The sequence below is a fragment of the Cetorhinus maximus genome, chromosome 4 (genome assembly GCF_964194155.1).
Source record: "Cetorhinus maximus chromosome 4, sCetMax3.hap1.1, whole genome shotgun sequence".
NCBI lineage: Eukaryota > Metazoa > Chordata > Chondrichthyes > Lamniformes > Cetorhinidae > Cetorhinus > Cetorhinus maximus.
In genome coordinates, this window is record NC_135882.1 from 101231143 (window position 1) to 101244321 (window position 13179).

Sequence of the window (13179 nt, forward strand, 5' to 3'; positions counted from 1 at the left end):
AAAATGAAAGCAGCTTAAAAAGAAAAAACACAGGGTCTAAAAGCATTAAATTATGAGGGCAGGTTGCATAAGTTAGGCTTGTATTCCCTGGAGTACAGGAAATTAGGTGATTTAATTGAGGTGTTTAAGATGATTGAAAGAATTGATAGGATAGATGAATAAAAACTATTTCTTCTGGTGGGGGGGTCTAGCACAATAATAACAACCTTAAAATTAGAGATAGGCTGTGAAGGAGTAATAGAAGCACTTCTTCACACAGAAAACTAGAATCTGGAACTCTCCATCCTCCAATAAAATCTGTGAAGCTTCAGTTTGAGATAATGCAGTTTAGATTTATTTTCCCTTAGAATCGCAGGCCAAATACCTAATCTTTTTGGTGGAAGAAATTTGCCAAATAACGGCAAAGTATTAAAAATAATGTACAGTTTAATGCATTATTCAATTCTGCAACTGGAATAGATAAACTAGAAGCAGAATAGTCTACATTTCTGTATACTTAAAACATCAAAAGTAGCCTAGTTACAGTTTACAGATCCATTACAATTGTTTTTTTTTGAACAGCTCGAGTGAAAAATGAATTTAAAAAAACAAGATACAAACACGAGAACAAACTCATGATGGAAATGTACATATATTTTCTTATACATAACCCGTGTATTAAATTCAGACAAAAGAGGAGTACAATATGTACATATCTAACAGATTTTGCTATTACTGGTCAGTTGAAACATGGATTTCTCTTTCTATACTACTAATATACCCCAAGCATGATTTTCATTTGCATATATAATGCTTTGTAAAATGACCTTTCATTTCTTCCCTTCAATATCCACACTATATTCTTCAGTCAATAAATTCCACATTTATTGCTGCAGAATTATTGAATGTTACTCCTTGGATTACTCACTAATTAGTATGATTAGTGCAGGTAGGATAACTCCCCAGTTTTCTGACAGATTTCCAGCATGGACTTGATTAGCCAAATGGCCTCCTTAAGGACTCTATAATTAGTCAAAGCCTAATAAGTCTTGCCTCAAGGGAAAGCTGATATGCAACTGTCATTCAAACTCTGGTATCTTTGTTAGCATCGATGCAGTTTCCAGCTCATATCCAGCCTGCATGTATATACTATTATTCTCTTCATTTTTCTGCTGTCTAAATGTGACAGTGATAGCAGTCAGAATATTCTTTTTGACGATCTAAATACTTGAGCTCCTGATGAATGTGATTTTACATGTGCACTATATCACTGCATTAACAGTTCTCTTATGAAGACCTTTATACACAGACCACGAATATAAACACACAACCAATTTATTATTAAATAAGTAGAAAGATAAAAGTAATAGCAATTATTTACTTTTTGAAAACAAATCTACCCCATCATGCGACAAATTGTGGATATTTAATTCAAAACAAGTGAGTTACAGCTTAATAAGACTTTCTTTACACAGAACTAAGAATCCATTCCTTCAGTGGTGTTTTCATATATAAATAGGCTGACAATCATTGCCTGTGTAATGTGCAGAATGCAAGTGTGATGGTTTGCTCTCCACGTAGCAGGTTTCATGAAAAATATACAGGACAAGTATGAATTTGTAATACTGCGTTTTTGTTCACCAAACATACTTCATAAAACTTTCATTGGTGGATACCAAACTTTTGAAATCAATAATTTTGTGAAACCATATTTCTGCCTAAAATGTAAGCCATAATGCAAAGTGTTAATTTAGCCCCAAAATTACCACATTTTTTCTCTACTGAAAGATAATTGCTGCAAATGTATGGTGGTAAGATAATGGGTACGGAATACAGTACTTTGCTGTTGCAGAGTATGGAAGATAAAATGCTAATGTTCAAACTGAAGCAATTCATTCCATGAAGTCCTCAGTGTGCTCTTCATTCTGAAGTGAATACTTATGTTGTCAATTAATATTCTTCTGGTTCCTGAGTCAGTTCTTCACCCTGTACCTGACCTTCATCTGGCACTGCAAATCCCTCCTGTAATTTAGAAATATATTAATACATACAATATTTCTACATGCTTTTGCAAATAAATTGTAAAAACTGTACATACGTCGGTGGCATATAGCACATCCATGAGTCGCTGAACAAGGTCAATATTCTCCTGTCCATGTTCTTGGCAGATAAGTTCAATTTCTCTCAGTTTCCCAAAGTAGAAGTCTCTCTCCTTCTCAACTCCTTCAAGTGCGAGTTTTAATGAACTCACCTGCTCACATGTGAAAAATACAATAATTAATGGACCAAAATTATTGCAAACAGAATCTCAGGAATGGTTTACCTACAAGTAGAAAAGCTAATTTTAAAAATCCAACTAATTTTCAAGACATATATTTAGCATTACAATATATTCAGGTTAAATAAGATCCTAGATTACTGCTGATAACTTGAGCAGAGGAGGTTGTTCTCTCCACATCTATTGCCAGCAGATCTCTCCAGAAAGATAATTCATCATTTCACCATCACTATTGAATTTTCAATGTAAAATAATCTGAAGTATAATGTGCATCTTGGGTTTGGAAGGAGGTATACTAAATGAGTTTCACTCTCCAGGTCCATTTTTTTTATTCATTCATGTGATGTGAGCATCACTGGCTAGGCCAGCATTTATTGCCCATCCCTAATTGCCCTTGTTCAGAGGGCATTTAAGAGTCAACCACATTACTGTGGGTCTGGAGTCACATGTAGGTCAGACCAGGTAAGGATGGCAGATTTCCTTCCCTAAAGGACATTAGTGAACCAAATAAGTTTTTACGACAATCGGCAATGGTTTCATCAGACTTTTAATTCCAGATTTTTACTGAATCCCAGAGCATTACCCTGGGTCTCTGGAATACTAGTCGGTGACAATACCACTATGCCACCGCCTCCCCTTATATTGCTATGATTGCATTGTCACAATCCATTCTGGCCTTTGTTCATTTCAATTTTACCCAGACTACATTTATATGACCAGAAAATGCTGAGCATATTCAGCAGGTCAAGCATCATCTGTGGAGAGAGAAACAGTTACCATTTCAAGACTAGGTCTGTTGTTCTGATGAAAGTTCACAGACCTGAAACATTAACTCTGGTTTCCTCTCCAAAACGCAGCCAGATTTAAGTATTTCCAGCATTTTTCTGTTCTTAATTTCAGATTTCCAGCATCTGTATTATTTGATTTTTACATTTATATGAAACCATATGGAGACTCTGCTCTTATGCAGAAGACTGAGCGTCATGACAATGTGACCAACATTCCCAACATTATGCAATCATAAAGCTGCTTTATTCAATTTTCTAATAGAAAGAAGTGAAGTGACAGCTCCCATCCATCTTCCAAAATATATTTGCATGACAATATTTGGGACATTAAGGTGATTCACCTTAGCAGGCTACATAAAAGAAATGATCTCCCCCAACAGGTGGTTCTCTCTTGTCTGCTTATTCAAACACCATAAGCAGTCATTTTGAGAGCGTGAAAATTTAAATTGAAATGCCTGTGGTTGAGTCCGTATTCTATTTACCTGGTCACAATTTTTCAAAGATGCAGCAAGTGACAGAGTCATTAGCACTCAATCACATGGCCAATTACGTATGCACACTAAGCACAATGGCAGACTTTGTAAGTCGGTGTCTCAAATAAGTGCATGCCACCCACTTTACCGCCCCCTCCATGCTAGGGAACAAGATAAACTTTCATGGCTACCCTGGGCAACCTACAGCATCATATTTTGGAACGAAGAATAACCATAATTCAATTAAACATCCAGCAATATTGTAGTCTAGAGAGCCAATCTCTCACGACGTTTGCCCAGGCCAATTGTATGATGTAACACAACCACCTTAACATGCATCTGGGTGTTACCAGATTACACATTACCACCATAGTTAGTGGTCAGCTTAAACAAGCAAATACTTTGTACGACAAATTTCTGGAATGCTGGTGTATCCAATCACTAGAAGGTATTCAAAAGCAGCCAAGTATACTTACCCTCTTTTCATACAGTATCTTAATTATGCTTGGCTCCTTCCTGTTAAACATACTAATCAAGTCCAATTCAGAAGTGGAATTAATTCTATGCAAATTCTACTGCCTTAATTAGGGCAGTTGATAAATGTAAAAAAAAAAAATCAGAAGTTAAGAATACTGAGGAGGAACAAATCTAAAAGGTATTGTAATCTGCTATATCATAAGTATCTCTCTTATTGCAACTTTGCATTAATCCAGTACTTTTTAAATGCCACAGAGACTTAAAAGCTAAGACCTGCTCCATTAGTCCATTAGTTTTAAATATAAATAATGGCATTGGCTATTACAACATTGAGGAAGAAAATAAATTTTTGCCAATTTGGCGCATTTACAAATGTAATCCAGCAGCTTCAAAGATCCAAATTGGTTCTACAGCACATAGAATAAAGATGTTAAGTCAAACCTAAAATCTACTGAAAAGAAAAAATATTAAACCCTTCCCATTATCAATTTTTACTTCAATACAAACTAACATTTATCAATATGATGTGATATTTAATAATCCCATGAATGAATAAAAAAAAAGTAAAGTGCTGAAAAAATTCAGCAGGTCTGGCAGCATCTGTGGAGATAGAAACAGAGCTAACATTGAGTCGAATGACTCTTCTTAGGAACCAAAGAAGTCATATTGGACTTGAATCATCAACTCTGCTTCTCTCTCCACAGATGCTGCTAGACCTGCTGAATTTTTCCAGGACTTTTTATTTCAGATTCCCAGCATCCGCAGCATTTTGCTTTTATATTGATGTGGTATTAAAATTGGCTTTATCAATAGATTACAAAAGCTCCCATTTAAGCCCCAACTATATTATCCACACAACTCAAAGGATCATGCCATGAATTTGCAGAAATCTCCAGTATCATGTTGAGAACAAGCTTGCTTCTCAACAGGGACTGGGGGCTTGTGGGGCAGGGGGTGGGAGCTTTTAGAGGAGGTTGGCAGGTTTTGGGTGCAGGGGAGATAATGATCAATCCCAAGGTTGGCAAGTGAGGACATACTCTATGACACGAACAGCAGCAACCCTGCCAGTGAACTGCTGGCCTGAATGCATCTGAAGTCTGACATGGGAGATATAGGGAGGAAAGAAAATCTAAAATACCTTACTCAATGAATAATTCCTTACCCATTTTATGTTCATCAGGATTAAACTTCAACTAAACCCCTGATAGTATTCATCAATTCTGAGTAGATAATTACTGGAAAGTTCAGATTTACTATCACATACCTGCTCATTCAATTGTGCAATATGTGATTCTGCATCACCACCACTTTTTGCTCCTGGTGCCTTTCTAGCTTGAGCTGAAGTTGGCCTAGATGGTGTTGACGCTGATTTAGGAGATGGAGTGCTTTTTGGAGCAGCAGCACCTACCATTTGGGCACAAATTGAACCACCTGAACAACTGTTTTAATTATTGTAAATTCTGATACACAAGTCACACTTTCATGCAGGTTTATATGATCTACAATCTGAAATGCAATTGAAGCAGTGCAGTTCTCATTTGACTTGATAAGGAATTAAAAAAGTGTCTGAGTTATGACTCATGTTAAAGGACCAAAATTTGGATATTCTTGCAAGTTAAAATGATATCTCGATGAATATTTTTCTCCTGGGAAACATAATTGAAAATAATAAGCAACAAAAACTGCATGGAAGGTACTTTAATACTACCCAGTTATGTGAGGCGGCTTTCAATTCTTTTCAGAGGTTTTCACCTATAACATTAGATATTGCCCAGTAGAATTTAGTTGGAAATAACGGCTATTTATAGCCACAAATTGCAAAAAAAATTATACCTCTGTGAATCAAAATTAGTCCTTCTGTAAACTATTTAAACAGCTCATGATTGGTGGGGGAAGTGGACCAAATACTTATTCTTCTTGGCATCTTTAACATTATGTGACTGAGAACTACATCATTAATCTGGTTTCCTCAGTTGTCATTAGAGGTTCTATGAGAGACTTGGAAAAAATAGTTTGTATGTAAAACCCAGACTGCTAATTAAAAAATGATTTTGATTACTTTCAAGTAACATTTGATACAAGTTGCATTACTTGAATACTGATTCCTTATTATTTCAACGTAACATGTGGAAGTTAAAATATGATCAGGAAATTACAAGGATACCTATTCTCTTCACATAACTTCCTGTGCTGTACAAAAAGGCATCCCCTCATAGCACAAAGGAGGAAATCAACTAAAATTATTGGTTAAACCATAATATGTTACAACTGTTAAACATCTAACACTTGCAAAAACTTCATACTAATGATGTAAAGTTAATGGTAAGATAGATAGAAAGCAGGAGGAATCACAGACCAATTCCAAATTAATGGTAAGAGAACAAGAAATATGGAAGATAATTCTTCAATTATTGACAAATGTGTAGAAATAAAGTAATAGTTTATCATTCACATTCCAAGAACAAATGTATTGAAATAAACCACAGAAAGAACAGTAGACTTAGAATTTGGGGAAAATCTAATGCAAATCTACCAAACTGCACACACATTTTAATATAAAGGGTATGAGAATTAATCCACATGCTGTCTACAGACTGACTAAAGTTAGATGCAGGTCAATACTAACATATTTACCATGACATTTTGTCTGACCATCCATCACGCCAATAAAGTTAAATTTATCTGAAAGGAATTTTATTGGATGACCACAGATGGTATGGAACCTCATACTGGTCTCTTCTACCTCAGGACTTGCATACAAAACTGCTGTCCAAGACCAAACCAATTGGAGACATTTTAAAGCTGCTGCAGTTCCAATTAAGAAAATATCTGGAGATTTTGAGTTGCACTTGTTATCTCCCATGTAATCATTACTGATAAGTGTCACAGAAATCATCTTTTGCCACATCCTGACAATGTCTTGCACCTGCCCCCTTTGATTCTCAATAGTTTGTTCTAACAGGAGGCCCACCCTAGTGAAAAAATTGCTTTAATCTTGATACATTCCCATCTTGATACATTCTAAGCATGTGAATAATACATAGACAGGTAGCTATTAATAGCATCTTTTCCAGAAATCCATGTTTGAATCCTTCCAATCAGGTTTCCACCCCAACTCAATACCAAATCAGTTCTTAAAGTCACAAATGACAGTCTGCAGTTGTGGCCTTCTTGGTCTGTCTGCAGCCTTTAACATGGTTGACCAGAACATCCTCAAACAGCTTTCCAGTGTCATCTAGGTGGGTGGGACTGCAAGCACTTGATTCCGTTCCATCTAATCGTGGATGAATTGAAATGGGGGATTCACAAGAGACCAAAATGGTGCAGATATTTCTGAAGGTTATGGGGCTTTTCTTTCTGCTCTCATGCTCCAGTATCTCTGACGTCTCCCAAGGATATATCCTTGGCCCCCTATTTCTCATTCACATGCTGCTCTTCAATGACATCATCTGAAAACATTAATTTTCACATGTACAGTGACAACACCCAGCACTACCACGCCACCACCTCTCAACTTATCCAAATCTTTAAATTATCAGAGTGGTCGCCTGACATCCAGCACTAGATGCGCAACAATTTCCTCCAATTAAATATTGGGAAAATTGTAACCATCATGGTTGTGACCATCACCTTCAGTTCCCACTACAAACTCTGTTCCCTAGCCATCACTCCATCTCTCCCTGACAAATGTCTGAAGCTAAACCAGACTGTTCATACCCTTGGTGTCACATTTGACTCCAAGATGAGCTTCTGACCACATATCCATGCCATCATTAAGACCATATATTTCTTCATCTGTACATCGCCCAAGTCTGCTCCTGCCTTGGCTTATCTTCTGCCAAAACCCTCATTTTTTTTCCTCTAAAGATGAATATTCCAACGCACCTCTGTCTAGCTTCCTACATTCCTACTCCATTAACAAGAGATTATTCAAAAACTCTGCTGCTTACTTGCAACACGCTTGTTCACCCATCACCCCTGTGCTTACCGACTTACATTGGCTTCTGGTTAAGCAATACTTCTATTTTAAAATTCTCATCATTGTTTTCAAATCCATCCATGGCCTCACCCCTCTCTATCTCTGTAGCTTCTCTAGCCCCAGAACCTTCAGAGATATCTGCACTACTCTTAATTTTGGTCTCTTGTGCATCCCCCATTTTAATTTCTCCACAATTAGTGACCATGGCTTCAGCTGCCAAGGCCCTAAGCTCTGGAATTCGGTTTCTAAACCTCTCCTTCCTCGCTGACCAAGTTTTTGGTCATCTACCCTGATATCACCTTAAGTGGCCTAGTGTCAAAATGTGCTTCATAATGCTCCTGTGAAGTACCTCGGGCCATTTTATTAAGTTAAAGGTGCTATATAAATGGAGGCTGTTGTTGCAGTGAATTAAAACATTGAAAGCTGAGGTCAAGTTTAAAGATAAGGCCCTGGTTGGTAATTATTTTCCTAGACTGACCTGGGAAAGGAAGCCAGGAAGACAGAAACTATGCAAAGTAAAGAGGATTTGAAGAATCAATCCATAAGATGAAGAAGGCATAAATAAGGGTTTCAGCAATATTTGGTAGCTGGAGGAAGTTGAAGCCTAAGTAGGCAATGTTACAGGGATAGAAGATGGCGATCTTTCTGTATTTCACATGTGGTCCCATCAAAGTTAAGCTCAAGGTTGAACAGAGTGGCAAAACTGCATACCACCAGGCTCGATTTGAGTAAGCAATCAAGCAAGTTAATACTTGAGGCATGTCGGTGTTGCAAAGAATTAAACAAGTGGCTTCAGTTTTATCTATAGTTGTAGGAAATCTGATTCATCCAGAGCTTAACATTAAGCATCTGGAGAGTACAGAAATATTTCTAGTGTTGATGGCAGCAGAGGGGCACTGGTAGTAACTGGTGTTTATGTGCAAATGTATCCAGTTTGCAGATGATGTCACTGAGAGCTAGCACAAAGTTAATGAACAGGAAGCAACCAAGCATGGACACCTGGGACACAGAGGTGACCGGTAGGATTGCTACAGACAAACCGCAATTAGGAAAAGACTGAAAAGGTTAATTATAAACAAGATAGCATGAATAGAAGAATGCAGAGGTGACAACATACGGTTAAGTCTAAATATGACAGACCACAAAGTAATATATGAATATGTAATGCTATTACCTGCACTTGGAGAACTTACTGCCTTCTTTGGCAAATTAAAAATTTGTTCACCAGGATTGGGTGGTGGAATAGCATCTTGACCTTGTCGAGCAAGCACAGGATCATATTCTTTACCGTCATAGTTTGCATCAAAAAACTTCTTGAACCACTGGATGAATTCTAAGTTATCCTGAAAACGACCTTTAACCAAACGCTCTACTGGAATAACCTGAATAAAAAGAAATGTACAATTTTATCTGATGACATGTATATAGTCTAACCAAATTTTTAAAAAGCCAGGCTTTGAATATCTGTGCACAGTATCAAATCCAGATGTAACATCTTACAAAATACACAAAATTAGAACAGGCAATAATCAGATTGTACAATTCAAGAAAATTTCATGACTTACAACTTCTTCACAAAAAATAATCACAAAAAAAGGAATGAGACATAGCTTTGCGCTATGTTTTTTATTTTCATCTTACGTATGAAAGTATAACTGGGTTAGTTTCTTTAAAAATAATCTGATTCCAGTTAGGGAGAAGCCAAACATATAAAGAGAAAGGCAAAAAAGAGTATGAAAGAGTGCAAGCACGTTTGTGGAGGAAGATGACATTACAACAGCATATTTAGACACATTACATCAGTGATGAGACTTCAAATGTACTTTATCCTCTGTGAAGTGCTATGGGGGACCCTGATGTCATGAAAGGAGCTAGACTAATACAAGTTCTTTCTTTGATTCTTTAATGGAAAGTTGCTTTACTGTGGCATTGCAAAGGAAGTGTCTTTTCAGAATTGCGTGCAGAACAAAATTACATTGCTGTAGTATGCTGCATACTGCAGGACTGAATTCCACCCCCCCCTATGAGTAGGCTGGTGTCATAACCTTTGTATCAGAAAACCAACTTTGAATATCCTCCTTATGGATTTTTACAGTGTATGAATTGACAATAGCAAGAATTAATAAACAGCTAAATCTAATTTTTGCCTAAGTCACCATTAATTATGGAAAAGCCTGCTCCCAATAAAATAATCTGTCTTTTATTTAAATGCCAACAGCCCTGTTGTGCATTTATAGAATTTTCTGTTATTTTATATGACTGAAAGATAGGAAGTAGGGAATAGCAGCAAATTACTTTTTTGGATTAGCTTGATGTATTAGTTTGAGGGTCACCTAAGAGTTGATAACAAGCAAAAGAACAGAATGAGAGTAAACTACCCAGAAACATAAAAACAAATCATAAGAAAAGTACACAAAGAGGAAGAGACTAGCTAAAGTAAACGTTGGTCCCTTTGAAGCAGACAGAAGTAATTATCATGGGGAATGAGGAAATGGCAGAGGCATTGATCATATATTTTGTATATGTCTTCAAAGGTTTCATACCAGAAATAGACAGTAACCTAGGTGCTAAAAACACTGAGGAAATTAAAGAAATTAATATCAGTAGAGAAAAGTATTGGCAAAACATAAGGGACTAAATTCCAATAAATCCCTGGGACCTAATGGCTTACACCCTAGGATTCTAAAAGAGATAGCTGCAGCGATCGTGAATGTGCTAGCTATGATTTTCCAAAATTCCTTAGATTTGGGAACGGTCCCATTAGATTGGAAGTTGGCAAATGTTACATCACTTTTCAAGAAAGGAAGGAGAGAGAAAACGGTACACTCCAGACCAGTTAGCCTAACATCAGTTGTTGGATACATGCTTGAATCTATTGTAAGGGAGTCTCTGGATTACTAGTCCAGTGTCAATACCATTATGCCATTGCCTCCCCCAAATGCCTAATTGCTTGCTCGGTGCAGCAAGCAATTAGGAGGGCAAATGGTATGGTGGCCTTTATTGCATTGGGATTGGAGTAAAGAATAAAGAAGTCTTGCTACAATTGTACAGGATTTTGGTGAGACCACATCTGGAATACTGTGTGCAGGTTTGGTCTCCACATTTAAGAAAGGATACATTGCATTGAAGGTGGTACATTGAAGGCGGTACAGCAAAGGTTCACTAGATTAATCCCTGGTGTCCTATGATGAGAGGCTAAGTAAATTGGGCTTATATTCTCTGGAGTTTAGAAGAATGAGAGACAATCTCTTTGAAACCTACAAAATTCTGAAGGGGGCTCGATAAGGTAGACAGAGATTGTTTCCGCTGGTTGGGGAGTTTAAAACGCGGGGACACAGTCTCAAGGTAAGGGGCCAATCATTTAGGACTAGGATGAGGAGAAATTACTTCACTCAGTTGCGAATCTTTGGAATTCTCTATCCCAGAGGATTGTGAATGCTCCATTGTGAGCACATTTAAAGCTGGGAGAGACATGTTTTTGGTAACTCAGGGAATCAAGGGATATGGGGAGTGGACGGAAAAATTGAGTTGAAGCCCAAGATCAGCCATGATCATATTGAATGCTGGAGCAGGCTTGATGGGCCATATGGTCCACTCATGCTCCTATTTCTTGAGTTCTTGTACCTAGTGGTATGCCTAGGTCTCTGTTGTGTTCGCCATACATATAAAGGATTCAACAAGGGCAAAGAAGGAATATTCTACAGACTAAACCAAGTAAGTAGTACTGTATCTTGGAGAAAAACAGATAAGAGCAATATACCCCACGATACTAAACTTTCAATGGGGTCATAACTCAACAGTGCTGTTTACTGAGCTCTGGCCACACACCAGTGTTGGGACAAAAACAGCACAGGTCCCCTCTGCCAAAACCACAAGTAAATTATGGAGAATTCTACTGTCACAGAATCATAACAGTGCAGGAGGCCATTCAGCCCATCGAGTCTGCACTGGCTTGCTGAAAGAGCATTCCCCCTAAAACCACGCCTTATACCCGTAACCTTACACATTGTCTCTTTTCCGAAATCAGTCCAATTCCCTTTTAAATGCCTCGATCAAACCTGCCATCGACCTTTCAGGAAACTCGTTCCAGACTCCAACCACCCTCCGGGTGAAAATGTTTTTCCTTACATCACTTCTACTCCTTTTGCCCAATATTTTGAATCTGTGGCCTCTAGTTCTTGATGTTCTCGTGAATGGGAAAAGTTTCTCACTATTTACCCTGTCCATACCCCTCAGGATATTGAATACCTGCATCAAGTCTCCTCTCATCCTTCTTTTCTCCAAGGAAAACAGACCCAACCTCTCCAATCTATCCTCATAGCTACAGTTGTTTATCTCTGGAATCATTCTTGTGAATCTCCTATGTGCTCTCGGCAACGCCTTCGCATCCTTCCTCAAGTATGGTACCCAGAACTGGGCATAGTATTCCAGATGAGGCTAACTAGTGTCTTATACAAGTTTAAGATGACCTCCTTACTCTTGTACTCAATGCCCCTATTAATAAAACCTAGGATACCATATGCTTTATTAACTGCTCTCTCAACATGCCCTGCCAGCTTCAATGACTTGTGTATATAAACAGAGATCCCTTTATTCCTGTACCTCCTTTAGAGTTCTTCCTTTATTTTATACTGTCCCTCCACATTCTTCCTGCCAAAATGAATCACCTCACACTTTTCTGCATTGAACTTCATCTGCCATTTATCTGTCCAGTCCACTAATATATCTATGTGCTTTTGAAGTTCAACACTATCCTCACCACAGCTGATAATGCTTCCAATCTTCGTATCATTCACAAATTTTGAAATCATGCCCTGCACGCCAGTTTAGGTCATTAATATATATCAAGAACAGCAAGTGTCCCAACAGCAACCCCTGGGGAATTCCACTACAGAACCTTTCTGCAATCTGAAAAACAACCATTTATCACTACTCTCTGTTTCCTGTCACTCAGCCAATTTCTTACCCAAGTGCTTACTTTCCTTTTTATTCCATGACCTAGAATTTTGCTCACAAGTCTACTGTGTGGCACTATATTAAATGCCTTTTGAAAATCCATATACATCGCATCAGCAGCTTTGCCCTTATCAACCTTCTCTGTTAACTCCTCAAAAAACTCCAGCAAGTTAGTTAAACATGATTTTCCCTTAATGAAACCATGCTGGCTTTCCTTAATTATCCCACACCTGTCTTAGTGACTATTGA

The 13179-nt window shown here is 37.7% G+C and overlaps 1 protein-coding gene across 4 annotated transcripts in view; it reads right to left on the reverse strand.

The window, feature by feature from the left end:
• Positions 1–311: 311 nt before the first annotated feature.
• The window catches only part of mapre2 (microtubule-associated protein, RP/EB family, member 2), a 106471-nt gene continuing 93603 nt past the window's right edge, over positions 312–13179 (reverse strand). For all 4 annotated transcript variants that reach the window (XM_078540545.1, XM_078540546.1, XM_078540547.1 and 1 more), the window contains exons 4-7: positions 9149–9356; positions 5260–5399; positions 2078–2230; positions 312–2001 (exon numbers count right to left, since the gene is read on the reverse strand). In XM_078540545.1, coding sequence (XP_078396671.1) covers positions 1930–2001; positions 2078–2230; positions 5260–5399; positions 9149–9356 — 573 coding nt within the window. In that variant the 3' untranslated portion in view covers positions 312–1929. The remainder of the gene's footprint in view (positions 2002–2077; positions 2231–5259; positions 5400–9148; positions 9357–13179) is intronic.